Source organism: Salvia hispanica, chromosome 4 (genome assembly GCF_023119035.1).
Source record: "Salvia hispanica cultivar TCC Black 2014 chromosome 4, UniMelb_Shisp_WGS_1.0, whole genome shotgun sequence".
NCBI lineage: Eukaryota > Viridiplantae > Streptophyta > Magnoliopsida > Lamiales > Lamiaceae > Salvia > Salvia hispanica.
Window position 1 is genome coordinate 3066341 of NC_062968.1, and position 26880 is coordinate 3093220.

The 26880-nt window shown below is 36.6% G+C and overlaps 7 protein-coding genes across 12 annotated transcripts; 6 read left to right on the top strand and 1 right to left on the bottom strand.

The window, feature by feature from the left end:
• The first annotated feature begins 293 nt into the window (after window positions 1-293).
• LOC125222019 (transcription initiation factor TFIID subunit 6) lies at window positions 294-5085 on the top strand. Of its 2 annotated transcripts, none has more exons than XM_048124402.1 (13): window positions 294-437; window positions 512-675; window positions 790-876; window positions 1059-1160; window positions 1249-1366; window positions 1568-1671; window positions 1755-1892; window positions 1966-2061; window positions 2390-2514; window positions 2681-2813; window positions 3018-3143; window positions 4022-4130; window positions 4491-5085. In XM_048124402.1, the coding sequence occupies exons 2-13, from the start codon at window positions 550-552 to the stop codon at window positions 4844-4846; spliced, it is 1620 nt and encodes a 539-aa protein (XP_047980359.1). In that variant the 5' UTR covers window positions 294-437; window positions 512-549; the 3' UTR covers window positions 4847-5085. The 2 variants fall into 2 exon arrangements, with proteins under 2 accessions (XP_047980359.1, XP_047980358.1); XM_048124401.1 differs by having other exon boundaries at window positions 527-675.
• Window positions 5086-5410: 325 nt separating this feature from the next.
• LOC125222020 (V-type proton ATPase subunit e1-like) lies at window positions 5411-7760 on the bottom strand. The gene is made up of 4 exons (XM_048124403.1): window positions 7600-7760; window positions 7249-7389; window positions 6825-6872; window positions 5411-5722 (listed from the first exon to the last, which is right to left on the bottom strand). The coding sequence occupies exons 2-4, from the start codon at window positions 7344-7346 to the stop codon at window positions 5656-5658; spliced, it is 213 nt and encodes a 70-aa protein (XP_047980360.1). The 5' UTR covers window positions 7347-7389; window positions 7600-7760; the 3' UTR covers window positions 5411-5655.
• A 1227-nt stretch (window positions 7761-8987) lies between these two features.
• Window positions 8988-9749, top strand: LOC125217928. Its single transcript, XM_048119505.1, has 2 exons — window positions 8988-9315; window positions 9403-9749. Exons 1-2 carry the CDS (start codon window positions 8988-8990, stop codon window positions 9747-9749), a joined length of 675 nt encoding a protein of 224 aa, XP_047975462.1.
• A 2266-nt stretch (window positions 9750-12015) lies between these two features.
• LOC125185338 (sodium/hydrogen exchanger 4) lies at window positions 12016-15761 on the top strand. 4 transcript variants are annotated; one of them, XM_048081862.1, is made up of 14 exons: window positions 12016-12390; window positions 12459-12577; window positions 12651-12748; window positions 12829-12888; window positions 12974-13020; window positions 13093-13287; window positions 13380-13426; window positions 13516-13582; window positions 13732-13832; window positions 14061-14162; window positions 14581-14672; window positions 14957-15019; window positions 15105-15188; window positions 15312-15404. In XM_048081862.1, the coding sequence occupies exons 1-13, from the start codon at window positions 12226-12228 to the stop codon at window positions 15179-15181; spliced, it is 1233 nt and encodes a 410-aa protein (XP_047937819.1). In that variant the 5' UTR covers window positions 12016-12225; the 3' UTR covers window positions 15182-15188; window positions 15312-15404. The 4 variants fall into 4 exon arrangements, with proteins under 4 accessions (XP_047937819.1, XP_047937817.1, XP_047937816.1 ...); XM_048081860.1 differs by having other exon boundaries at window positions 12019-12390; window positions 15264-15364; XM_048081859.1 differs by having other exon boundaries at window positions 12027-12390; window positions 14528-14672; window positions 15312-15761.
• A 1257-nt stretch (window positions 15762-17018) lies between these two features.
• LOC125224222 (rho GDP-dissociation inhibitor 1-like) lies at window positions 17019-19073 on the top strand. Of its 2 annotated transcripts, XM_048127587.1 has the most exons (6): window positions 17019-17152; window positions 17327-17510; window positions 17631-17697; window positions 17799-18017; window positions 18101-18225; window positions 18784-19073. In XM_048127587.1, exons 2-6 carry the CDS (start codon window positions 17340-17342, stop codon window positions 18859-18861), a joined length of 660 nt encoding a protein of 219 aa, XP_047983544.1. In that variant the 5' UTR covers window positions 17019-17152; window positions 17327-17339; the 3' UTR covers window positions 18862-19073. The 2 variants fall into 2 exon arrangements, with proteins under 2 accessions (XP_047983544.1, XP_047983543.1); XM_048127586.1 differs by lacking the exon at window positions 17019-17152 and having other exon boundaries at window positions 17231-17510.
• Window positions 19074-20209: 1136 nt separating this feature from the next.
• On the top strand, window positions 20210-23886 carry LOC125185411 (serine/threonine-protein phosphatase PP-X isozyme 2). Its single transcript, XM_048081933.1, has 8 exons — window positions 20210-20556; window positions 22067-22219; window positions 22364-22426; window positions 22500-22585; window positions 22886-22961; window positions 23041-23309; window positions 23383-23461; window positions 23596-23886. The coding sequence occupies exons 1-8, from the start codon at window positions 20416-20418 to the stop codon at window positions 23644-23646; spliced, it is 918 nt and encodes a 305-aa protein (XP_047937890.1). The 5' UTR covers window positions 20210-20415; the 3' UTR covers window positions 23647-23886.
• Window positions 23887-26042: 2156 nt separating this feature from the next.
• LOC125217945 lies at window positions 26043-26621 on the top strand. The gene has a single exon (XM_048119526.1). The coding sequence runs from the start codon at window positions 26043-26045 to the stop codon at window positions 26619-26621; it is 579 nt and encodes a 192-aa protein (XP_047975483.1).
• Window positions 26622-26880: the final 259 nt, after the last annotated feature.

Sequence of the window (26880 nt, forward strand, 5' to 3'; positions counted from 1 at the left end):
GTATTAAATGAATGACATATATGCTTTTTTTCAATTCAAACACTCCTATATTGTAGATTTTTAAAATTGTTTGTTAACTTGAATTTTTACTATCCAGACATGAATAAATTTAGATTGAATTTGTTTCATATCTAACCTAGCCAAGTTTGTATTAAATTATTGACTTAGGTTCGACTTGAAAATAATAAATTGTTGGAATTTTGGAATATACTTGTATTTTAAAATTAAAATACTACAGTAGTAAAATCGTTAAAATTGCAAAACCGCACCATTAGTCTCTCGCCATTGTTTTTCAGTTCACTTTTTTTTATTTTTCGCATCCCTCTTCGTGAACACAAGCGATTTCAAGCCTGAATTTCTCCCCATTCTTGCCGGTACGCCAGCAGCCGGCACAGCTGCTGCCGCCCTCACTGCCTCCTTTTTCAACCATCGAATAAGTAAGAAATTCATGCTCCTTTTCAATTTTAGGTTAATCAGCTGTTTTTCTACCGTTTAATCATAGTATTGATAGAATTCGAAATCTCAGAAAGCGCTGAAGTTTCCGTGACGATGAGCATCGTACCGAAGGAAACAATTGAGGTTATAGCCCAGAGCATTGGCATCAGCAATTTATCTCCCGATGTGTTGCCTGCTCTGGCTGCCGATGTCGAGTACCGTATTCGAGAAATAATGCAGGTCAATAAAATTTCCGTCTTTGATATTTTCTCGATTGTTGATTTTGCTTTTTGTGCGCAATTTTGATGTATACGGTTGGTGCCTGTAAGGTTTAAAATTGTGAATTTGTTGCAGGAATCTATCAAATGCATGAGGCATTCGAAGAGAACTACTTTAACTACGGATGACGTTGATAGTGCCCTCGGTTTAAGAAATGTCGAGGTGCTTTTATTCAAATAGAATTTCATTTATACACTCATGATAGTATTTGATGGAATAATGTAATTCTCGATGTGTCCTTCGAAGTATATTGCTCTACTTTGTTGTGCATTTCATGGTTCTTGTTGGTGCAACTATTGGTCATTGTTTGTGACTGTTGGTTGTGGGTTTTGACAATTGTGTAGCCAATATATGGATTTGCTTCTGGAGATCCACTGCGATTCAAACGGGCAGCAGGGCACAAGGATTTGTTCTATATAGAAGAAAAGGATGTGGAATTCAAGGAAGTATGTGATCATGAATGCCTGCTGAATAAAATCTTAGACAATTGTTGTAAAATTATTAGTCACAATTGTATGGTTTTACCTTACTTAGGTGATTGAAGCTCCTCTACCTAAGGCCCCACTGGACACCACAGTAGTTGCTCATTGGTTAGCTATTGAGGGAGTTCAACCTGCTATTCCTGAAAATCCCCCTCCCGAAGCTCTTCAAAGTATGTATATATCATAGCACCGGTATCTTACATTTGTATGCACGTGTTAAATACTGTCGATCAGCATGTTCCTTTTATGATATTCCTCTATCCTCTTCCACCTTCCTGTTCTTGCCGGACCAAATAATTACTCCATATGGCAATGCATATGTGTTTCTTAAAGTTCAGTTTTTGTAAAATGATGAGTTGTTTTTCTGGAAGTGCTTTCACTTCCTGCGGATAACAGAAAGACTGAAGTCAAAGAGGATGGAGCATCTGTTGACATTAAATTACCTATAAAGCATGTGGTTTCACAGGAACTTCAGGTGCTGCTGATGGTTTTATTTATTTTTTTATATGCCTGTCGAGAAGATAATACATCTCATGTTTTTCTTGCCTTGTGCTGCAGCTTTACTTTGAAAAAATTACCGAGTTGACTGTGACCAGATCCGAGTCCCCTTTATTTAAAGCTGCATTAGTGAGCTTGGCAACTGACTCAGGGATTCACCCCTTGGTTCCTTATTTTACACTTTTTGTTGCTGATGAGGTAAAACTAATGTAATCTCCATCTAGACTAACAACGGTTCCAGATTATAAATGCTGAACAGTAACAATGGCAGGTTTCTCGGAATTTGAATAACTTTTCTCTACTTTTTGCTTTGATGCGTCTTGTCCGGAGCCTTCTTCGGAATCCTCATATACACATCGAGCCATATGTAAGTTATTCTTGCATATACTCCCTTTTCATTTATTTTGCCCAGTTCAGATTTTCTTGCTTTCTGATTTATATAGTGTGTGTCACAGTGTTCTCCTAGTACTAGGTGACTTTAATCTTAGTATAAAATTAGTCTTTGGATTCTTTATTTAGTTATATGTTGGCGTGTAGTAGTTTCTTTGCTCCTTAGGCCTCATTTAAACACTTGAGGTTGCAATTTGTGTATCTTATGGTGCATGATCTTTTGCTTCTCAAGCAGCAATTTACTTTTTCTTTTTTGAATTGATCTCCATGAATGTTGAATTCTGATACTTCAAACTTCTAATTAGCTGCACCAACTGATGCCCTCGGTGCTGACATGCCTGGTTGCTAAAAGATTAGGAAATAAGTTCTCTGACAATCACTGGGAACTGAGAAATTTCACCGCTAGTCTAGTTGCCTCAATATGCAAGAGGTGAGAGATCGTCATATATACCTTCCATTACATAATGTATGATGTGGCTCTCTTCTGTTTCTCTATAAAAGTTGGGTGCATCACGTGTCTTTGCAATTTGCATCAACCTGCTATCTATCATCTCAATAAATTTTTAGGTTAACTTCTTTATGACACTACTCTGCAGATTTGGCCAGGTTTATTACAATCTCCAGCCACGTGTGACCAAGACAATGTTGACTGCTTTCATCGATCCATCAAAAACTCTCCCTCAACATTATGGTGCTGTTCGGGGGATAGCAGCCCTTGGAGCTAATGTGGTATTTCCCCCTTTTTACCCCTCTCGATGTGTGTGACTATGTATGTACTCTTTGTAATATCCATGATAATTTATATTTTATTTGCAAAAAAATGCACAATGTTAAAATACGAGACTTTGTGCACACTACCAGAACTATATGTTGTGTTGTTTAATACTGTCCCTTAACTATCCTAAGATGACCTCTGTTAAACATGCTAACCAGGTTCGATTACTTATTCTTCCCAATCTTGATCCTTATTTGCGGCTTCTGGAGCCAGAAATGCAACTAGAGAAGCAAAAGAATGAGATCAAGAGGCATGAAGCCTGGCTTGTATATGGGGCTCTATTGGTAAGATATGTTGACCCATTTTTCCGTGACAAAGAATGGTTACTAAAAATATCTTGTGCAATGTGCATCTGGTGCTATCTGAGAAGGTTCTTCCAGATATATATGAGATTGTTTTTTTTCCAAATTCCTGTTGTCTTTGATGATACTTTGACTTTGTTTTTCTGCTGCCATCTGTAGAAGTGTATTGAGGACCTTATTTGAAAGATGTCTTCTAATCCTCTTACTATTTTTGTACATTCTCTTTCAAGAAGTTCATTAACTGGAAATATAGCAAATGCCGTAAATTGGTACTTATACTTCCAGTTTCTTTGTCTGAAGATAATTTGAGGGTGAGTGGCTTGTTAATAATGACAGTTGGCAACTGTTAAAACTGCATGATGTGTGCAAACTATTAACGAGCCTACTATTTCTCATAGGGGACTTTTGCATTATAAATTATCTTCTTTGGGGGCACATGGGAGTTGTTGGCTACTATGTTAGTTCGGACTAGTGATATTCTATGGTGTATTCTAAGCATGGAAAGTTCTATTATCTCGAAAAGATTTGGGAGGATTCAAATTAGTATAACACTGGTCTTGTTAATACTGAAATACTAGTAGAGTGTTCTAAGCCCTGAAGTAGATCAAGATGCATTATCATAAACAAAGGCCACTTACTATTCTTCCACTCAGTACAACAAGTGGAGGACCAATGAATTTATAATTATTGAATTTCAACATCTGAACTGCATTTCATTTGTTGCTATGATTGTGGAATGGAATAGCTGTATGTACCCCCAAAGGTTGTATTTAGTGGTAGCTCTGTCCTTTCTTGTACCTAGATTGTCATTGCACATTTGGCCCCAGCTGAATCTAACTAATGAGATACTATCTTATCAGCGCGCAGCTGGTTTGTGCGTCTATGATCGGCTGAAGATGCTACCTTCTCTGCCATCTCCACCAGCACGTACTGTCTGTAGGAGCAATAGCAAAGTCGTGACTACTTCAAGTATGTTTCTCTTCAGCTTCACTTACTGATTCAATGAAACTGTTCATCATTTGATGTCTTAGTACTCTTGTGTAACTAATATTTGGGGTTTGGGGTGGCTCTTGGTGTTTTAGTACTCTTGTGTAACTAATATTTAAAATAATGTATATATGCTTAGTTTCAACTACTTGTTCTTCTGTTTAAAGTAGTATTCTGAACTCAAAATATGACCAGCATGAAAATGAATAAATCGTTTGCTGTCTCGCTAGCTCTATCCTAGGAGGCTGATTAATTTTTGGGACTATTTACAATTTTGAAATTGCACTTCCTTCCATCAATGTTGAGAGTCTAATGCATTTATCTGCTCCAAATTGTGTTCAGATAAACGTAAAGCCACCATGGATAACATGATGCACCAAGCACCGTTGAAGAAACTGGCAACAGACAGTTCTATGGGTGCAAACTCTCTGCCGGCAGACATAGCAGGAGCTAGTGGTGGATATTCAACAAATACTGGAGCTGCAGACTCATCAAGGGCCTCAGGGAACAACAATGTGGCTGGATCAAGCAGCAGAAGAGAGATAGTTGGTGGTCAAGGATTCAAGACTTCATCTGCTCTTGAGCAGGCGTGGAAGGAGGATACAGATGCCGCACAATTGCTGCCCTCACTGTATGAATATTTTGGTGAAAGCATGTTAACATTTGTTCCTTTACCCGAAGCGTCCTTATTCTTGTGATCTTTCCTCCACCCCAATGCCTACACAAGAGAATTAGTGTTTGCTGTCGTCTTTTTACAGATATGTTCTCCCTGGTTAGTGTTCTGTTCTTCGGGAACGAAGATCACATTTCCAAAATACTAATGTAGATTCATTCGCATAATTAGGAAAGATTGTTAGATTATATGCTATCTATGTTTTGTAGAACTCTGCACAGATTATGGTATTTTCTGAAATTCAAGTAATTTCATAAACTACAATTTTCCACTGCTATATTTACTGCTCCAGTCCAGTTGTATGCACCCGTGCTTCATAACATGTTCTCATTTTTCCAAAGGATAAATTTGATTGACCCATTGAAGGTTTGTAGTGATAAATCACAAAATTAATCTGATTCGTCATGTAAAATTATATATAGTTAATTGCCAGAAGACGAAAACATATAGTACTAGATTCTTTTGTTTCAATTAAGTTGAATTTGATTTGATTCAACGATTCGAAGATTAAACACAACAAAGATGATCATGTTGTTGGTGCAGTGTAGAAGGAAACATGGAAGTTTTCAAGCAGAAAACAGATACACAATAACACAAACCATATTTATTCTCTCTCAAGGTACATAAACCAAGATAGCAACGTTCAAATGAATAAGATCCATGGAAAGGATTACAAATAGGAAAATGGCGTACAATCTGATAAATACTTCGAAGATGTTTTCATTAACAAAAATGTAATATAAATATTACATAAGAGGGTTCCAATGTAATTCACTGCTTTTGGCTTACCCCTGTAACACTCAACGATGCAGGGTTCATGGGCACTTGGAGATCTCATTCCTCTTCATTCAGAATGGGAACAATCAGAGGGTTCATCTGTGCCAAGTATACTATCGCCCACCTGCGTATGCACAACATACAATCTTACAACTATGACAAAAATGAAAAAGAGTAGCTCACTAAATCAAGAAGACATCTCTTTCCACCATTTATTATATGAGCAGAACCAAGAGGCGTGACTTGACTATTTTGATATAGATAAGAGGATACATGTGGTTTGAGAAATGTAAGTATCCAGTTAAAAATGTCAAGTTTTGGCCTACAAGGACATTCTACACTCTTATCTTGGAGTTATCTTACCCAAAATGACCAAAAATGTGTGTTCTTATCATGTTTTGCTGTATCTATCTTCCCTACCAAACTACCCCTTAGTGTCCAGCATTGTTATAATCCAATTTTCCACACATAATGTGACATCCATCAGGTCATTTTTCTCAAAAACAATTATCCTGATTCTAGCAGTCCTGAAATCCTTCTCAGTTCTAGACCAAGCATGCCACCCACCAGTACTTTATTTGTATTTATACAAGTTGGAGAGAAATGTAATATGTGTTTTTCACAATTTCAGGTAACATTCCTTCCCCAACTCAAGCTTACATGAGAGAGAGAGAGAGATTATGCTCTTAAATGTGCCGCTATGATCTAACCTAAAGGACCCAGACCCCAACTGATGCCCATCAAAATTCTGTGTAAGTCTAGACATCACTGGTCACGTAAATAGTTAACAACATTGTTGTCAATTAATGTATAACCAAATTTTATGTAGTTGGTCACTTCCCTCAATATGTGGAGGATTAAAAATAACCAAATGTCAATGTTCATCTACAAGGCAATAGTACCTAAAATGTTTTTAAAACTTTGTTAAAATGATAACAATAAGATCAAGTCAAGGATTGTTCTAAGAAGGGAACTTGTTTAAAGGATTTTGAGACAGGAATTTCAGTTTTGCTGAAAAGAAGAGCACTGCCACTGGCCCATTTTGCACACATACACAGATTCCAGTCAAAGGAGCTAAACTAGTACATAGAACTTCACCTCAGCTACACTATTGGAAGAATAGATGATTTAAGTTATGCAAAAAAAGAAAGATACCGACGAATGCTTATTACCAAGGTCAACAACATGCATCATCACTTTTTTGTAAACAAGGAGAACAAACTTACATCATCCAACAGCAAACAGTCGCTGTAATAATCAATGTCAGAAGTAACCTGCATTGCAGAATACAATTGCATTAACATAAACTCTTTCCACAAATTAAAGTGAGTTTCGAGACACAGTTCGCTATTTAACGAGACACAGTCCAGCTACCAAACATAGAAAATAGCTGGACACATACAAATTAAACTGAGTTCCGAGACAGTTCGCTATTACTATCACTTAATAAAGCATGGAGATGAATAACATATAACCAAAGATTATGGTCAACAGGTAAGAACATTGTTCTAGAGCAACCAAAAAGTCAAGATAGCTCAATAGAAATTACAAATAAAAACTTACAGCAGAAATCATGGCAATAATTAACTTCAGAAACCACATGCCAAAAAAAAGCAACCTAATGGAGAAAATCTTAAAATGTCAACATACAGGTTAGTGGATGGCCCTTTGTTGCAGCAGATTCTGGTTAACAATGATGCGATTATGCCAACCAATACGAAGATCAGAGTAGTCACCAAAAACCCCATTTCCGATGCTTTTCCCAAATACAGTTATAATCAACGCTTTTACCTGCCGAGATAATATAATTAACTAATTTCAATAAACAGATCCATCACCAATCCAATCTAGAATTTAACAATTTGATATCTTAGCTTTTCTGAAAAAAGAAAATACGAGAATGAGATGATCTGGAATTGAAATTTTAACGGGATCGATGCATTGATAAGAAACCTCGACATCAAATAGAGAAGTAAAAATGAACATCGGTGTGGGGAAAACCTTGATTACGGTGACCGGCGAAATCTTCCGGTGATGGGGAGTGCTAGATCCGTCGTGGCTTTGATGAGATTGAAATTTAATAATCAAATCTTTTGCAACGAATCGCGTTGCAATTTGATAGCCTGGGCCTCGAATTTTTATTTAGTAAAGGAGTAATTAAAATATAGTGATAGGCTTTCTACTAATTCAGCCCAATAAATTGCAATTCGTTGAGTAAAATATAGCAGTACAAGTAAATTGGAGGCAGTATGGTAATATTGCTAACATAAAATTTAAAATATATTTTTTTTAATAATAAGATGAAATTAGTAACTCTTTATGTCCTACAAAGTTTGTCCCAGTTTGATCCAGTGTGGATTTTAAAAAATTATTTGACTTTGTATTAAATTGGGGTGTGTAGTGAAATAAGGGTCTCACACTGAAGAGATTGGTAATTTTGTGGAACGGACGAAAAATGATAAAATGAGACAAAAGGGAGTAATTTTTTGGATATCCTACGTCATTTCATAAATTAAAGTCTATATGATTAAGTTAATTCCATTTCAGACGGTAGCCACTAACACCAATCCGTGTAAGGATTCATTAGAGCATCCATAATGGGGCGGACGATGGCTTAACCATCGTCTGCGGATGAAGCGCGGACGATTTTCATCGTCCGTCGCATCGTTCGCCACTGTGGCATCGCGGACGATGCTCACGCGTTTTTTTTTCTTTCAATTTTTTTTCTTATTTAGACAGCACAATTCTCTACCATTTCACACACTCCAATTTCACATCTCTTCAATTTCTCTTCAATTATTCTCTCATCTTCTCAAAAATAATCCCGACGACTACGATTTGAGTACATCGGATGGCTGCAGACGGGCCTTGACTCGAGCCTTGTTCGATGTCGTTAATGAAGGCGCGGTGGAATGCTTGGCACAAATGCAGCGGGAAGCAGGCGAGCGGCGGCGGCGGTGGCGGCGCGGGTCCCTCGGCCGATACGACGTCGGACGTATATCCCGCGCGAGCACGACGTAGCTCATGAACGTCTGTTCGCAGATTATTTTGCGAGAGAATCCACGGTGGGGCCCGAATGTTTTTCATCGCCGTTTTAGAATGAGCCGAAATCTTTTTCTCTGCATTGTGCACACGTTGGAGGGACGTGATATATACTTCCAGTATCGGGGAGACGGCATCGGCAGACCCGGACTTACGCCGTTGCGAGAAGTGCACGGTTGCGATCCGGCGGTTGGCCTACGGCACCACGGCGGATATGTTCGGCGAGTACCTTCACGTCGGGGGATACAACTGGCCGCGAATGTCTCAAGAAATTTTGTAAGATAATTGTGGAGGCTTTTGGCGACACATATTTGCCACGCCCGACTGCTGATGATTGCCAGAGGCTGATGAGGATGCACGAGACGGTGCACGGCTTCCCTGGGATGCTAGAGATTATCGACTGTATGCATTGGCAGTGGAAGAACTGCCCTACGGCGTGGAGAGACCAATTTACCAGCGGCTACAAGGGCGGCCACCCTACGATGATCCTGGAAGCCGTCGCCGACCACCGCCTCTGGATCTGGCATGCCTACTTCAGTGTAGTCGGGTCGAATAACGACATCAACGTCCTCAACTCGTCCACCCTCTTCGCGGATCAGTGCAGGGGTCGCGGACCGGCCATCGAGTTCACTGCCAACGGCCGCAGACATCATATGGGGTACTACTTGGCCGATGGCATATATCCAAGGTGGCCTGTTTTTTTGAAGACGATCGGCAACTTGCCCAATTGGTGAGAGGAGAGTCTTGTTTGCGGCAAAGCAGGAGTCTGCGCGAAAGGATGTGGAGTGGGCTTTTGGGGTGCTCCAATCGCGGTAAGCAATCGTGAAAGGTCCGACGCGTTTCTGGTACAAGGAAGTCATCGTGACGTCATGTATGCGTGCATCATTATGCATAACATGATAGTCGAACAAGAAGTTGGACATGTCACCGATTGGGTGGATGATGAAGCCGGACCTAGCTCCAGCACGGCGACCCCGCCTGTCACTCGAGGATTACCGATGGGTTTCGGTGAGGTTCTACAGCGACAGACCTCAATGCGCAGCCAACAAGACCATACTCAGCTTATGACCGACATGATTGAAGAAGTTTGGAACCGCAACCGCCGTTGAGAATTTGTAGTTTTTTCACATTCGTAGTGTAATGTTTTAATTTTAATGAAATGAAGTTTTTTTTTTCCAAATTTTGAAGTATTCAAATATTCAAATAGTAGATAAAATGCTTAGGGCGGGCTATAGTCCGCTTCATTGCAGGTGGAAGTGGCGGAGGACAAAATGCCCTTAGTCACTAACAATACTTTAATTTTTTTTCTCTCTTACTTTCACCAATTATGCATTAAAACTTGTATCAAATCAAATATTCATATGTTTTAGAGAAGGATGAAGTTTTAAATTTGGTCTTTAGAGTTATCGTAAATTGCACGTTCGGTAGCCTCGCACTGTGCGACTCTACCTCCGCATAAATGGATATACGCATGTTTGAGTTTTGGGGAATTTAATTCGTTCTTCTTTCAAAATATGGGATCAAGATAAGCGGATCTTTTATATTTTTGCTAATTTCTCTTTCTTTCTTATTCTTTTCCATCACAAATTATGTGAACCAACTAAACTGTCCATTGTCTTATCTTTTCTTATTTATCCGTGTGATAGATTGGGATGATTGATCCAATCAACCTAGCAATAATAAACCATGGACAACTCGTTGTGAATTTGCCGCTAATTAGGTCGATCCTCCCAAAATTGTCACGTGAATAAAATAAGACAATGGGTGGTTTGATCTGTTCGCATTCTAACAAGGAAAAAGGATTAAAAAAAGAGAAAAAAAAGAAGAAACCCTTAAAATGGAAAATTTAGTGTCCGGATCTCATATTCCAAAAGACCAACAAATTTAATTTTGATTTTAAAAAATTCAAGTTGATTAGTTTTTCGAATTAGATGTGATAGCCATTGTAATGTACTACTAGCTCCGTCCCGGAAGTTTGTCCCATTTTTCCATTTCTATCTATCCCCTAAAATTTGTCCCATTTTACTTTTTACTAAAAAGTAGTGGACCTCATATTTCACTAACTCATTCCTACTCACATTTTATTAATAAAACTAATACTTCACTCGTTCGTGAATATTTGTCATTTATTTTCTTTTTCATCCGTCCCTAAAAATTTGTCACCTTTCACTTTTACTATACCATTTTTGGTAATGGACTCTACATTCCACTAACTCATTCCCACTCACATTTTATTTTAAAGAGAGAACATCTTTTTTGGTCCACGAACTTTGACAAAGTATCATTTTAGATCTGTGAACTTTGAAAATATCATTTGAGGTCCATCAACTAGGGTTAATATCATTTAAAGTACTTTTTTACTATTTTCAAGTTTTATTAGACGAAAATACCCTCAATAGTCAATACCTTAAATGGTATATATTTTTAATAAACTTATCATATATTCATATTTTTTATAAATATCTTTACAATATATTTTTGACGAATTTTCTAAATATAATTTGACCTTCAATATTATCAGTTAATTTTTTGACATGCAAGTAAAATTGCTTCTTCAATTTTTTATATTAAAGAATTTTAAAATTGAATAAAGAACTTTTCTTTAATAATAAAAAATTGAATAAAGATCTTTTCTTGCATGTCACAAGATTAGGTGATAATATTGAAGGTCAAATTATATTTAGAAAATTCATCAAAAATATATAGTAAAGATATTTATAAAAAATATGAGTATATGATAAGTTTATTAAAAATATTATACGCTTAAAGATATTGAAGGTATTTTTGTCCTGAAAAACTTGGAAATAGTAAAAAAGTACTTCAATTGATATTAACTCATAGTTGACAGACCTCAAATGATATTTTTAAAGTTCACGGACCTAAAATGATACTTTGGCAAAATTCATGGAAAAAAAAAAGATGTTCTCTCTATTTTAAAATTAATATATAAAAATATGACCCACATGCCACCAACTTTTTCAACTCACTTTTTATTACATTTCTTAAAACTTGTGTCGGGCCAAATGGTGTTGAATTTTGGAGGACGGAAGGAGTGTATAAAAGTAGGATTCACAATCCACTAACTTTTTTAACTGACTTTTCGTTACATTTTTTAAAATCCGTACCGGATCAAAGTGGGACAATATTTGGAGGATGGAGGTAGGAAATCATTTGAAATCAGATACAGATAATACTACTGAAGAAGAATACATTTGAAAACGTGCATGGGTGATGAGAGAATTGAGCGGATGAGATTGTATCCATGCAGCTAGCAAAATACTCATACTTAATGCTTATCCAATTTTGCAATGAAACAGTAAAAAAGGGAAATCGGAAAAAATCAAAATAGGTTCGGTCCAGTAATCAGTTTGGTGCAGAGGGTGTAGTGTGGCCTATGGCGGTGTGACTGTGAGGAAGAGAGAGAAGAAGCAGGAGCAGTGAAACACGTACCACTATGCGCCCTCGAATTCGCGCCACCTGGCTCATTCTACCTCTACACATCACTCCCTTCCCTTCTCTCCATCATCACCATCATCATCATCCTCGCCTAATTCTCACTACCCCTAAATCGATCATTCAATTTCAATGGAACTGGATACCCTATGGAATACCGCCGCTAACCTCGCCGATTCGCACCAGCAGGTGGTTCCGCTCACCGTCTTCGTCGCCGTCCTCTGCTTCTGCTTGATCCTCGGCCACTTACTCGAAGAGAATCGATGGGTCAACGAATCAATCACCGCTCTCATTATCGTACATACACTCACATTTTCTCTAAATTGCACATCTCTCCATCAATTTCTTATTTTTTCTCATTTTAGGGATTAACCGCGGGGACGATCGTTCTGTTGATTAGCAAAGGGAAGAGTTCACACATACTCAGATTTGATGAAGAGATTTTCTTCATCTATCTCCTTCCGCCCATCATTTTCAATGCAGGGTGAGAATTTTGTGCTCAATTGCATTCAGCAGTAGTAAGTATGTATGTAATTTATGATTATTGTGTGGTGTAGATTCCAGGTTAAGAAGAAACAGTTCTTCCATAACTTCTTCCCCATAATGTTGTTTGGGATTGTGGGAGTTTTCATATCGTCATCCATAGTTACAGCTGGTAATTTTATATTGTACTACTATTCATCTATTTTTTTTACCTCTGCATAGCTTGATTTTTCCATATCTTCGTTTCTGTAGGCAGCTGGTTCATTTTCCCCAAATTCGGTTTTGTTGGTCTGACTCATCGCGACTTTCTTGGTTCGTTCATTAGTTTCATTCGTTATTTGATTTTGTCAAATTCGAATGGTGAGTGCTAATTTATCTAACCTTCTTTCCTCAAAAGGCATTGGAACAATTTTTTCATCCACAGACACCGTATGCACTCTGCAGGTGAGGATAAGCTGGATAACTATAGACTATAGTAGTTATAGAGCTCAAGAAATGACATGAATCTTGATGTAGGTTCTGAATCAAGATGACACTCCATTGCTCTACAGCCTAGTCTTTGGTGAAGGGGTAGTAAACGATGCTACTTCAGTCGTTCTGTTTAATGCAATTCAAAAGCTTGATGTCAACAAAATAGATGGCTGGAAAGCAGCCGGAGTTTTAGTAGATTTCCTGTACCTATTCTCCACAAGCACTGCTTTAGGAGTTGCTGTGAGTTTGAGCTTGAATATTATGTTACATTTATCCATTCTCTAGTTCTCGAATCATGAATTGAAAAGCCAATTTTCTCTCTGTGCGTTCAGTCTGGCCTTGTGACTGCATACATTCTCAAGGGCTTATGCTTTGGACGGTAAACTTCTATTTATCTATGTGTTAGTTTTAACAAGTTTGATAACTCTTCTATCATATAAGGAGGACTTTGGTTTATATTCTCTGTAGACATTCAAGTATTCGAGAGATCGCTCTTATGGTCCTTATGGCATACCTTTCCTACATGTTGGCTGAGGTAATGGAAATAATGGAATCAATGTACCATAGCTACCTCATAGTTTACATGCAAATTGAATACGATATATTTCCGTGCAACATACTTTCTGAAGTATATTCATATAAAAACGTCTCTGTAAACTAACTGGGATGTTCTTGTTTTGACAGCTTTTCGACCTCAGTGGGATTCTGACTGTGTTCTTTTCTGGGATTTTTATGTCTCATTATGCATGGCATAATGTGACTGACAGTTCAAGAATCACGACCAAGTATGTCGATTATTTAGGCTTGCAAATATCGGGTGTTATTCTACTCCAAGTCACACTTTGATTTAGAGAAGAGATCATTATACTTGTTTGTTGTGGTTATGTTATACACCCACGATGATGATACTAAATTTATAAATAGCCACATAATGCAAAAATACAGATGAAAAATGAAGCAAAGTCCTCATTATGAATCAGTATCTTAGACATTTTAACTAATTTTATTTGCAGGCATGTGTTTGCGATGATGTCCTTTATTGCAGAAACATTTATATTCTTATACGTGGGAATGGATGCCCTGGATATCGAGAAATGGAAAATGAGCAAATTAAGGTAGCAACTCTTCTTTCAAAACCATTAACTTTTCCCTTTTCAATACTTTTTAATGGTAAGAACATAGTATAGTAGTTAACTCTATGGTTTAGTGATATGTTTCTTGTGCTTGCCTTATTTCAAGTCTTAAATAGCGTTTACAAACATGAAGCAAGTTTCCTGACCCAATAGTTACCTTTTTAAGGTGGTGAGCGGATAACCCTCCCTCTTATAAGGCGTTATAAGGGGGTGAGTGAGACCAATTTATAACGGTGGTTGTTGATTGTATGATGGTTTTCAAGAAAGTATGTGATGATTTTCATACTTTGCATCTCTCAGAAAATTGTTATCTATGGACTAAAATGTTATACAAATATTCCTTACAGTCTCTGGAATGCAATTGGTATATACTGTAGCGTCATGTTCCTGATATTACTAGGCCGTGCTGCTTTTGTTTTTCCTCTATCGGCAATATCAAATTGTATGGACCGAACTTCAACCCGATCAACTCCAATATCATTCAAGCACCAGGTTAGCACACTTGTTAAGTTTTTACTACAAAATTATCGTGTGTTGCTAGGCAAGGTTGGCCCATGATCACTTATGATGTTGAAGACAAGCTGCGGCACTTCATTAGTTTATTGGTCCATAAAAACACCAGTGTAAATATGTAGAAATGTAACTATAGGGATAGCCGGCAATAAGTAAAGAATCAAATCAGTATAGGCAAAATCTATGGATCGACTATACTGTGTACTCATTTCTTGCATAAACTCCCACGATTCGATTTATATATAGTTCCTCTGCTCAACTAGGTCGTCATTTGGTGGGCCGGGCTGATGAGAGGAGCAGTCTCCATTGCTTTGGCATTCAAGCAGGTAAGGCATATGCTCAGTTACTGATGCCATTGTTGTTTCTGAAAAGAGAAGTAAATGAAAACCTTTCTTCTTGGACACATTGTAGTTCACTCATTACGGCGTGCCACTAGACCCAGTAAATGCCACCATGGTGACAACGACAGCAATAGTAGTCGTCTTTAGCACATTGGTGAGTCGTTTACAAAATATGATCATTTCCTTGTCCCGAATGAATAGAGCTCTGATGATGAGAATCTAATTGCAGGTCTTCGGCTTCTTAACAAAGCCACTAATACACTACTTACTCCCTCAGGGAGGCACCAACACTCTAGACCGTGATCCAACGCTTACCAAAGAGGACATGAGGCTTCCTCTGCTTTCGTTCGAGGAATCAGCTTCGACGAACCTCAGCCGAGCAAAAGATGGTCTGACGAGGCTGATGGAGAGGCCTGTTTATACTATACATTCCTTCTGGCGGAGATTTGATGATGCTTACATGAGGCCAACTTTCGGCGGCCCGACAAGTGACCAGAGCTCACCGTGAGGGAGACTGTGGAAATGCCGCTGCATGAATATGGTCGGAGGTCAGTTACAAGGGATCTGGTTTTCCGATGTGATCAGCCACACTTGTTTTTTTACTATGATCAAGTGTAACATCTCGTTGATTCAGGTCTTTTTTTTTGGTTGAAAAACGGTTTCACTCGGACTAGAAGAATAGAATTGTCGTTTTTGGCCCCTCTGGAGAAATGAGTTAAATTGAATCCATCTAATTAGTTAAATTTATTTATTTGTTGCTAACGAAAATGTAATTGAATAAAATGTCTCAAAACTCTTTAATGTAATATTGATATATTTTATTATATAATTTGGATGCAGCAAAATGTTAGTTAATATCATACTTGTTCTCCGCTGGTTTGTTGGGACTTAATTAATGACAATTCAGACAAAATTCTAATAGAAAAAAAAAAAAAAAAAAAGCCGACACACAAATCTTGGATCACCTTTGTTGGATGACCAAATTATTTTGTAAGTATATGAATTATTTTTGTTTACCAACCAATATCTCAACTATACACAATATCAGTAATCTTATGAGTTATTATTAAATGAGAACCACATCTATAAGTTAAATATACGTATTAGTTTGCAGGGGTAATCAAATGCTAACTAATTCCCAATTCAGAACCCAGAATTTCAATCAAATGCTAACTAATTCCCAATTCAGAATCCAGAATTTCAACATTATATTGTAAATTTCTCAACATATAGATATATCTTTATCAACATAATATGTAAATTTAAATCTCAACACAAAGAATAATTTTATCAACACAAATCTATTGAGAAAGTTTTGTCTTTGTGTTGATAATTTTAATACATAATATTGAGATAGTTCTGGGTTCTGGATTAGAATGTTGGTTTAATTTTACCGCGACCCTTAGTTTGCATATCAAAACATGAGTATATTTTAATAATAACAATTTTATTGTAATTTTACATATCCGATTGGTACAAAACAAATTCTTGAAACTGAACAAAAGAAAGTTGGGTCTAATACTATTATAGTACTAGTAGTATATCTTTGAATTATTTTTATACCAATTGACACTCAAAAATCAACAAAATGGTATAAAAGTCAGGAAAATCGAGATCATCTATTTTACGATATAATATGAGATGGAAATCACATTATAACCCTAATGGAAGATGGTCTTAGGGGATTATGACCTATATATATAAATGTGATGTGATATGGAAGTCTTTTCCAATGAGTTAGCAACTTAGCATATATTTATGACCAAAAATATGAGGGGTACAAAACACAGATTTGTCAAGAAAAATTAGAAGAAGGCCGCATTTCTTGGACATCTAATATTAATATTTCCCTCAATATAAATAAATAAATACATAAATTCCATGAATATTATTAAATCTCCCTGTATAATATCGGATCACCACAAATAAAGTCGCAATCCCCTTTTTGATCGATGACCATCTCCCATCATTTTTCACCACCTAAACAAGTTTCATATATTTGGTGCTCTCTTTTTTTCTCATTTTCCCTTTTCTTCTTCTAGAAGGCGTTCATGATTATGAAGCTGTTGGCAATCTGTTAGTTAAAGACAACATTCCCATTAATTTACCCTTTTTCTGGTATGTTCCATCATTTTCCCATTCTCTTGTCTTTAATTATTATATTTTCTTTCTCATAATGTGGCATACTTTGTTGCAAGGGACGCGTGTTTTCTTTCTTTTCTCTTTATCCACAAAATCTTATGCATTGTTTTAGTAAAATATATACATATATTTTGATATGGGATCGGACAGAAAGAGAGAAACAATGACTTCGGAGGGTAGTTCGTCGTTGAAAGAGGAGTTATCCGATTCCGATGGAAAACCAGTTAGTCGGAATCCGAGTGAAGCCTCCATGTACACTGAGGACGACGAAGAAGTCGGCCATATCCAGATCGGTCCTAAATGTACAATCAAGGAACATCTCGAGAAAGATAAGGTTTTTTTTTTTTTTTTTTTTTTTTTTTTCTAATAAATTTTTTAAAAAATAAATAGTACTACTCCTTACTACTACTATATTAATTTTTCTCGAGAAATAATAAAATTGCTTTTATTTTAGGATGATGAGAGCTTGAGGAAGTGGAAGGAACAACTCCTAGGAGGTGTGGATGTGAACGCCATTGATGGTATCTATTTAAATTTTTTCATGCAAATAATAATATAAATAATGATATGTATATAGGGATGTAAATTGAAAACAAATTAATTCAAATATAAAATTTGTTAGAGGCTCAAGAGCCAGATGTGAAGATAATGAGCCTGATGATATCATCGGAGGGGAGGCCGGACATTGTGCTTCCGATCCCGGAGTCGGGGAACATTAAAGGGTTGTGGTTCACGCTAAAGGAAGGAAGCCATTACCGTCTCCGATTTTCGATCAAGGTCAGCAATGACATTGTTTTAGGCCTCAGGTACACTAACACGGTGTGGAAGTCTGGCATCAAAGGTATTATGCATACTCTCTTTTTTTTGTTATAGGTCTTCTTGATTGGCTAACATATCATTGTATTGTGTTTTTACGTAAATAAGTCGATAGCTCGAAACAAATGCTCGGAACCTTTAGCCCTCAGGCGGAGCCCTACTTGCACGAAATGGACGAAGAGACTACTCCGTCTGGGGTTTTTGCTAGAGGCTCGTATTCAGCAAGAACTAAGGTACTCTTTTTCTAAAATTTATTGTTCAATTGGACCACGAACTTTCATTTCGTTAGGATTTTCCCAACCCGACCCGAATAGCATAATTCAAAATATTAAAGTTGTGTTTTGTTTATTCAAAAGTTGTCATTTGTTATGTAATAATTGTGACTGTATGTATTATTGTGCCAAATAGGATCCAAGTAATCAATTTAGTGACAAATAGGATTAAAATTGACATGTAGACAATCCGGGTTTCGTTGTTGACCCGCCGGGGGAAAATCCTAACGAAATGTAAGTTCGTGGTTTTAAAATAAATCTCATAGTTCATGGAAAAATCGGAATTCGGGGAAAGGTTTTAGTTTAAAAAGCCAAAAACCCATAATATAATTACTAATTAGCTAGGGTGAATACATGCAAGGCAAATTGACCTAATTGATGATTTTCTAATCAAGAAATGCCAAAAATTTATGTTTAGTATAATTATAATTCTTTTAGTAAAAACACTTACTTTTATTCTATTATTATTTTTTGGGTGTGATGGTAATATTTATAAAATGAAATGATGTATTTATTCAGTTCATAGATGATGACAAGAAGTGCTATTTGGAGATCAACTACACATTTGACATTCAGAAAGAGTGGGCAAAGTCTTAAAAATTGCTGCTGCAAGGATTTACTTCCCTCAAATAAGCCCGGCCCCACAGCCACGTCACTAGACTGCCACTTGTGATCGTTAACAATTTTATTTTTTAATTGTTGTTTTAGACTTTTATTTAAATATGTCTGATAAAATTAGTTACAAAATGTTTTAGATAAAAATGTCGAGGAGCTTTTTTTTTTTTTTTTTTTTTTTTTAAAGTGAAACATTTTAGTTGCATCTATAATTGCCTGTGTTAAATTAGTCCATTTTCATGGCTCAACTTTGGTAGAATGTTGAGGTTTAAAATGTTAAATTATGAAGTGATACTTTTTATGTCTTAACATTTTATTATTGGAGAATAAATATGTTACTTGGTAATTTTATAAAAACAGGAATTGCGCTGAAAGTAATAATAATAGGCATAAGTGTTGATTTGTAATTGATTGATCATGAGGGATTTCATTATTACAATTTACAAAAGTAATAATAATAGGCATAAGTGTTGATTTGTAAAGCAGTAGATGAATTGACTACTATTATATACGTAATAATTTTTTTATTAATTTACATAAATATTTCATGTATTTTTAGTATTTTTTTATTCACAACTATTTCAATTGAAAGTTATTTATCCATAGTTGAGCTAAGGCTTGTGCCTAACACTTATATTTGGACTTTGGGTTGTTCTTTGGAATATTTGTTGGACCATATTTTGAGCTATTGGCTCAGCTACAATTTGTCTGATCTAAGATTTTTTTGTACTGGGATTAAGTTGGGATTAAGTTGGTCGGACAACTCAGTTAAGTCAGTAGCACACAAAAGGTTGTTCAAGTATGTCTCACGACCTATTAACAAGCTAAACACATGTTAGGATATATCTCGGATTTTAAATACTATGAGTCGAAATCATCAATTACTCCAACTCCCCTAGTCGTCATGTCTTTCTGAATGAGTAGTTGTGGATGAATTCAACATGCATCTTTGGTAGGGCCTAGTCGTTATGTCTTTCTGAATGAGTAGTTGTGGATGAATTCAGTATGCATGTTTGGTAGGGTAGATAACTCATCTATAATGAAATTCTATGAACAAAAATGACATTATTTTTATTTTAATTAATATAAAGTTTTAATGTATTTTTGGCATTATTTGATAAACTATTTTAATTGGAACTTTAGAAGTTACTTTCTGAAGAAAAAAAAAAAGAAAAATAGGTGAAGAATGAAGACTGAAGTATAGAAATACTCTGTTTCAAAATTTAGTGATTTCCGTTATTTTCATTTGAAGAAGTATATGGACTTAAATGTTAATTAAGCGGAAATGAGGGAGTGGAACTCTAAATTCTGATAATCATTTCGAATCGAGAAAACCCATTTGTGTTGAGAGCTGCGAGAAAAAGCAAGCCCCAGCTCAACCTCAGCTGATTCCAGCTGCAAGCTTGCAGCAGTTTACAATTGCGTCGTCAACGCTATCTGGATGCGTAACATTTTTAGAAATTTGAAGTGGATTTGATTTGGTAGCCAGAAAGAGCATAAGTAGGGGTTGGGAAGTGTTAATCTTCGTTGAAAGAGATGTCAGACCTAGACCGGCAAATCGAGCAGCTCAAGAGATGCGAACCGCTCACGGAAACTGAGGTGAAGGCGCTTTGCCTCAAGGCAATGGAAATCCTCGTCGAAGAGAGCAATGTTCAGCGCGTAGATGCACCAGTCACCGTAAGTATACAACCACCAAGTATAGAATCTTATTTTTCCTGGATTTATTGCAATCATGTCTAGTTTTGAGTTTGTATTAGAGTATGTGAACGGAAAATCATGTTTTTCCTTTTTGCGTTTCGTTTTCCCTACTTAAAGCTGAAATCCTCAAGTCGAATAACATAGTGAAACTGTCTCCGAATGTAACAATTGATATGGGTGAATGGTAATTGCTGGAAAACCGAGCTTATTGTTTCAATCATTGTAACCAGAGACCACCTACATATGTTCTTGTTATGTTTGTGTGATGTGCTTGAAGCATTTAAAGCACAAGGTAGAATAAGTGAACCATTCAATCCTGAAGTTTCTGATGTCCAAAATCATGTGTGCAGTTAAAAGACTTAATATGTCGGCACGTCCCCCTTAATATTTATTCTTTAGTCAATAGGTTTACCTTGGACAACTGCTATGAAGTATACTTCTCTTGACAGTTGCTTAGCTGCTTAATACTAGTATTACACATCAGCTGGATATGTTTCCCTGAATTTGATTCTGCGTAGTGGTCACATGCCTCTTTCCTATATTATATGCTCACATGTCAACTGCCCTGAGCTTTGACTATATTGGGCCAAAATTCTTAAAACAATTCAGTTTAACGTTTTTGTTTCGTAATTGAGTAAGGGGATAACAAGCTCCAGTTCATTACGAAGCTTCTATTGGACAATCTAATGTTTTAAACGAGCCAGGTTTAATTGAGTCTTTGAGGTTGCTAATGAATTAAACTGGGGAATATGAGTCTCAGAAAAGTGTGTTATCATTTATTAAAATGGTTCACTTGTTTAAAGCATCCAACGCAGAGAGTATTTACATTTTCATTAGAAGACAATTAGGCAATTCTGGTTAGGGCTTCAATATTGGGATAACTCTTTAACCCCTTTTACCTCCCAATCAATACAGAAGCTTTCAAATAAGATTACCTCAGGAATTTTATATAGCTTTCTGTATTAAGGCAATAGTCAGAGAAATAAATGCAACATGTATTGCAGGGGCTAATAATTACTAGGAAGTCAGTCTAGTCCTTGCATTGAAGTAACTTACTCCTTGATAGTAATATGTGTGGCCTTTTGTTTGAAATTGCTGACTTTTCCTTATCACAGATTCACAATGGCATGATTTCCCTCTAATTGCTGTGACAGTTGAATTGATTATGCATTTAAGTAATTTTGTAGCCTGTGTACTAAGTCCAATAACTCTGAGAGTGATATGGGTGTGTGAGTGGGTGTGTGCGCGCACGTGTAGAAAAAGAGAAGATTTGAAAAACAAAAATCCAAATTTGTCCTCTTAGGCTCTTACCCAACCGTTTATCTAGTATATACTGTAGTTTTGTGCTAAATCACTGATGCTACTGATATAGATGCTGTATTTCCACATTTGAAGATGTTCTGCCATGCATTTGCTTTCATCTATTTATTTTCTGTTACTAATTGGTTTAATTCTAAATATTTCTCTTTTTGTAAATTGGTTGACATAGATCTGTGGTGACATACATGGGCAATTCTATGACTTGAAAGAACTTTTTAGAGTAGGTGGTGATTGTCCGAAGACAAATTACTTGTTTCTTGGAGATTTTGTTGATAGAGGATTTTACTCAGTCGAGACCTTTTTGCTTCTGCTTGCACTGAAGGTAACTACTTTTTTTTTACTTATATATTGAGTGGTCTCAGACTCTCAGTATATGCGATGAACACTTATCTAGTATTCTATGTTTGGCAATTATGGTATAATGCTTCACGTTTGCTAAAAGATAGTGCATATGGGCAATGAACAGGTAAGATATCCTGATAGGATAACTCTTATAAGAGGGAACCATGAGAGCCGGCAGATAACACAGGTTTAGTTTCTGTTCTGTGTGAAGTTTAAGCTATGATGTCGCATAAATATTTATGACTGCTCTCTTCTTCCAGGTGTACGGTTTCTATGATGAGTGCCTACGGAAATATGGTTCTGTCAATGTTTGGAGATATTGCACTGATATTTTTGATTACTTAAGGTTGAGGGTTTTAGATGTTTCATCAGGTCTTTGTGAAATGAAAGTGAAAAAATTGGTGCACTCTTGAATTGCATATTTACAGGCTGCTAAAATATAACAAAAGAAATAGAAATGAAGGCTGAATGGATTAATAATTCAGTTAGATAGTGATACACGGTCATAAATAGACATGCATAATATAACCTCCACTTATGTATTCATGAGCATATCTTAACATTCCGGTTGTCCTTGGCATAGTTTATAATTGGAAAGGCTGCTGCAATAGTATGATATCTTTTCCTCCATGCCCATCTTTTGCAGCCTTTCAGCGCTCATCGAGAACAAAATATTTAGTGTTCATGGGGGTCTTTCACCTGCCATTTCCACATTAGACCAGGTCTAAGTTTTATTTTGAATCCAAAATTCCACTATTTGTTGTACAACGTTTATAGGCATTGACATCATTGATATTTTAGATACGTGTAATAGACCGCAAGCAAGAAGTTCCTCATGATGGGGCCATGTGTGATCTTTTATGGTCAGATCCAGAAGATATTGTTGATGGTTGGGGTTTGAGCCCTCGTGGAGCAGGTTTCCTATTTGGTGGAAGTGTCGTCAGTTCGTTCAATCACACCAATAATATCGACTACATATGCCGTGCTCATCAGTTGGTAATGGAAGGTTATAAATGGATGTTTAACAGCCAGATAGTTACGGTCTGGTCAGCCCCAAATTACTGTTACAGGTAAACTGCAATTCGTTTCGGCCCTGTCTTCTGATTTTCCTTGAACCATCTATGTATTGTGCCTGCGCTACAGATGTGGAAATGTGGCTGCAATCCTGGAGCTGAATGAAAACCTCGAAAGTGAATTCCGTGTTTTTGAAGCTGCACCACAGGTACAACTTAGATACGATTGATCGTTCGATTGTACATGTGCACCGATAGGTGTTGCATCTACATGAAAGATTTTCTGTTGTAGTAGTATGATATGTTATTGAGTAGCCATGATTATAACCTCTTGATATTTCAGGAATCAAGAGGAGCGCCTGTGAAAAAGCCACCTCCCGATTACTTCTTGTAGGAGTGAAGTGCTAATTTATTGGAGATTGTGGCAACAATATTAGGTGAGTTGTAAATCTGCAGGCAATGGTTGCTCACAACCTTACTTAGTGCTAGATTCTGTTGTATTTTCTAAATTGTTTGCTGTTAGAATAGAGGTGTTGTATTTCAGATGATCATTGTATACAGACGTGGCCATTCTCAGAAGCAGGAAAAAATGGGTAATTTCTCTGACAAACTTAATGGGAAATTGTTTCGAGCATTTTTATGTAGTTTTGAGCATAACTGTAATTGGATACATCATTTTGTACAGCTTTTCTGATTTTCATACGAATGTTGAATCAAAGTATCCAACTGTCACGTGTTACAAAATTCATGGGTTGGTAGTTTAGTACATGCATATATAACAGAATTTCCTATATGATGACCACGATGCTCTAAGCTTCAAAGTAAAACATTGTGAAACAAAATAAAGCATAGTATGTAATTGCAATTATATACAATGCCAATTTGGTAAACCATATTACATATTTACATGGAGTATTATTTTATGCGTACCAAAATAGAGGTCTGATCAATTGTTAACTCTATTTTCAATTGCTAATTACAATTAATTTAAGATTATAAGATTTTTAGAGATCTAATAGCCTATAAATTGTCATGTGTAATTTTATTTTTTATTATTATTTAAATTTAAAAAAATAAAAAATTTATCAAAATTAGGATTTTGAATCAAATTGTCAATATAGTGTACTATACATATCAATATTATTCCTTAAATATGTCAACACAATCAATTTAACATTGATCGTTGTACATGCATTATATTGATATAATATGATAGCTATGTTGTAGTTAGCAATTTAAGGGTGAGATACCAATATAAAGCACCCCTACCAAAATAAATATTTAATATATTTGACGAGTAGGAATACTGTTTTATTTCTATTGTCTTTATGTTTTTATTTATTAATTAAAATAAAATTTGATGATATTTTATATCGGACTCCATATTTTATTTATGCTAAAATATCTTATTATTAAATAGGAGTATGTTTGTAACATTAAAATTTATTTATACATTTCATTTAGTTGTTAGTATATCATTAGTAAATTAATTTGACCAAATATTGAAAATGAAGTCATAATACTTATTTCTCCTCGTATATAATTCAGTGATATGAAGTACTCCAGTATACTCAATCAAAATTGTACTACTATTATAAGTTTGAGAACTTTCGGAAATATAGTAATCACATAAGATTTGTTGTTAACTTCAATTTTTATTAGGTAATGACAAGTAAATCTTGGACGTATATTCTTAACCTCAATTCGGAGTCTTAACAAAACCTGTGTAGATTCTATGAAACATGTTAATCAATAGACAAAATATTCATCGTTTATTCACTTTCATTCTTGGTTCACCCCTCCAAGATTATTCTAACCATATAAGCATATCATTACAATGAAATATTGTTCCTTCTCCCATACCATTTGCTGCCATCGTAATCTCTTTTTCATCCTCGTCTCCGAACTACATCATCGTTATCTTATCTCTCTTTTTGTTTGATAGTGAAGGAACAAAAAATGAATAATTTATGACGTGATACATTTATTTGAAAAGTTCCGGATAAAATTGTATAAAAAACGATATTTTTATTGAATTTTTTGTTAAATTATAAGGAGATTTTCTGTTTGACCACATTCAACTAAATATTAAGTAATTATAGTATAACATTTTCAATGAAACACAATACCCATTAAACCTGCCGAAGGTTTATCGAACCGGCGGTTAAACCGAAACCGTAACCGCCAGTTACGGTTCCGAACCGAAACCGTGAGAATTTATCCAAACAGAAACCGTCGATTTTTGAACCGTGGTTCGGTTCAGATTTAAAAATTTTCGAACCGAAACCGTGTCGGAACCGCCGGTTCCGTACGGTTTCAAATCAGAACAGCGAAAAACCGTGAAACTAAGCCGGAACGACAAAAAAATGACGGTTCGAAACCGTAAAAAACCGTCGGTTCGGAACCGAAACCGGAATCGGCGGTTTTGGAACCGGAACCGCGAAACACCCTCACAGTTCGGTTCCGGTTCAATAATTTCCAAAACCGTAACCGCCGATTCCTGAACCATGGACACCTCTAATACCCATGCTCATTAAATAATATTCATATAAAAAAACGATCAATATTATTAAAAGACAAAATCAATGACATTGGTAATCACAAAATGTTAGTACGTAATTACCGCATAACATCAAATCTATATAGAGGGAGATAAGTAATTAGGAATAAATGCAAAATCCGGAATTCATATTAGAGCGCTATGATTAGCAAGTAATCAGCCAATTAAATTAAATAAAACGCAGGTATATAAGTGTTGACGTTCCCTACTTAAACCCCAAGGCAGGGGAAATGGCTTTTCCCCACAAGAGAAGAAAGCTACTGAAATCGCTGTCGGCGGTAATCGCCGCCGCCCTAGCCGTAGCGCTGCTGATCCTCATCCTCGCGCTCACCGTCTTCAAGGCCAGGCATCCGGTCATCACCGTCAACTCAATCGCCGTCTCCGGCCTCAATTTCTCCTTCGACGTCGCGAGGCTCGGCGTGCGCCTCAACCTCAGCCTCGGCACCAACGTCACCGTGCGGAACCCCAACCGCGTCGGATTCCGGTACGGCGACAGCCGCGCGGTCCTCCGGTTCCGCGGCGGCGACGTCGGCGAGGTTCCGATCCCCGGCGGCGAGATCGGGGCGCGCGACACGAGGAATCTGGACCTGACGCTGGCGCTGATGACGGATCGGCTGATCTTCGACTCCGATTTCTACGCGGAGGCGTTCTCCGGCACGCTGCGGTTCGAGACGGCGATCAGGATGGCGGGGAAAGTGCGGGTGGTTTTGGATTTCCGCGTGGTGTCGTACACGAGCTGCGATCTGGATATTCGCCTCGCCACACGTATGGTTTCCAACCAGACCTGTCGTTATAAGATTAAAATTTAATTTTACTACTTTTGCTTTTTTGCATTATTAAGAAGATAGATTTAACATTTGTGCTAAACTTATGTTAATGGAGGTTTTAGAGTTGGGGGAGTGTGCTAATTTTATTTCATTTTTCAAGGAGATATGAATTTTGAGTGGGGAAACACAAATATCTATATGGAAAAAGTTTATTGAATAGGAAATTTTGAAATCTCTCTATAAAGTAGCAAAGTCGACTGTTTGGTTGTCTTTCACTTATTTCGAGGTCGAGAATCTGGAT

Excerpts from the sequence above, each read along its gene's own strand:
- LOC125222019 (XM_048124402.1), top strand. The coding sequence starts at position 550 with ATGAGCATCGTACCGAAGGAAACAATTGAGGTTATAGCCCAGAGCATT. Across the intron at positions 1,161-1,248 it reads AGGATGTGGAATTCAAGGAA|GTGATTGAAGCTCCTCTACC; the intron begins GTATGTGATCAT and ends TACCTTACTTAG. Across the intron at positions 2,515-2,680 it reads GTTGCCTCAATATGCAAGAG|ATTTGGCCAGGTTTATTACA; the intron begins GTGAGAGATCGT and ends ACTACTCTGCAG.
- LOC125222020 (XM_048124403.1), bottom strand. The coding sequence starts at position 7,346 with ATGGGGTTTTTGGTGACTACTCTGATCTTCGTATTGGTTGGCATAATC. Across the intron at positions 6,873-7,248 it reads AAAGGGCCATCCACTAACCT|GTTACTTCTGACATTGATTA; the intron begins GTATGTTGACAT and ends TCTGCAATGCAG. Across the intron at positions 5,723-6,824 it reads ACTGTTTGCTGTTGGATGAT|GTGGGCGATAGTATACTTGG; the intron begins GTAAGTTTGTTC and ends GTGCATACGCAG.
- LOC125217928 (XM_048119505.1), top strand. The coding sequence starts at position 8,988 with ATGAGGATGCACGAGACGGTGCACGGCTTCCCTGGGATGCTAGAGATT. Across the intron at positions 9,316-9,402 it reads GGGGTACTACTTGGCCGATG|GAGTCTGCGCGAAAGGATGT; the intron begins GCATATATCCAA and ends GCGGCAAAGCAG.
- LOC125185338 (XM_048081858.1), top strand. The coding sequence starts at position 12,226 with ATGGAACTGGATACCCTATGGAATACCGCCGCTAACCTCGCCGATTCG. Across the intron at positions 12,391-12,458 it reads CAATCACCGCTCTCATTATC|GGATTAACCGCGGGGACGAT; the intron begins GTACATACACTC and ends TTCTCATTTTAG. Across the intron at positions 14,673-14,956 it reads CAATATCATTCAAGCACCAG|GTCGTCATTTGGTGGGCCGG; the intron begins GTTAGCACACTT and ends CTGCTCAACTAG.
- LOC125224222 (XM_048127586.1), top strand. The coding sequence starts at position 17,313 with ATGGGATCGGACAGAAAGAGAGAAACAATGACTTCGGAGGGTAGTTCG. Across the intron at positions 17,511-17,630 it reads AACATCTCGAGAAAGATAAG|GATGATGAGAGCTTGAGGAA; the intron begins GTTTTTTTTTTT and ends CTTTTATTTTAG. Across the intron at positions 17,698-17,798 it reads GGATGTGAACGCCATTGATG|AGGCTCAAGAGCCAGATGTG; the intron begins GTATCTATTTAA and ends AAAATTTGTTAG.
- LOC125185411 (XM_048081933.1), top strand. The coding sequence starts at position 20,416 with ATGTCAGACCTAGACCGGCAAATCGAGCAGCTCAAGAGATGCGAACCG. Across the intron at positions 22,427-22,499 it reads AGAGCCGGCAGATAACACAG|GTGTACGGTTTCTATGATGA; the intron begins GTTTAGTTTCTG and ends CTCTTCTTCCAG. Across the intron at positions 22,962-23,040 it reads CCATTTCCACATTAGACCAG|ATACGTGTAATAGACCGCAA; the intron begins GTCTAAGTTTTA and ends TTGATATTTTAG.
- LOC125217945 (XM_048119526.1), top strand. The coding sequence starts at position 26,043 with ATGGCTTTTCCCCACAAGAGAAGAAAGCTACTGAAATCGCTGTCGGCG.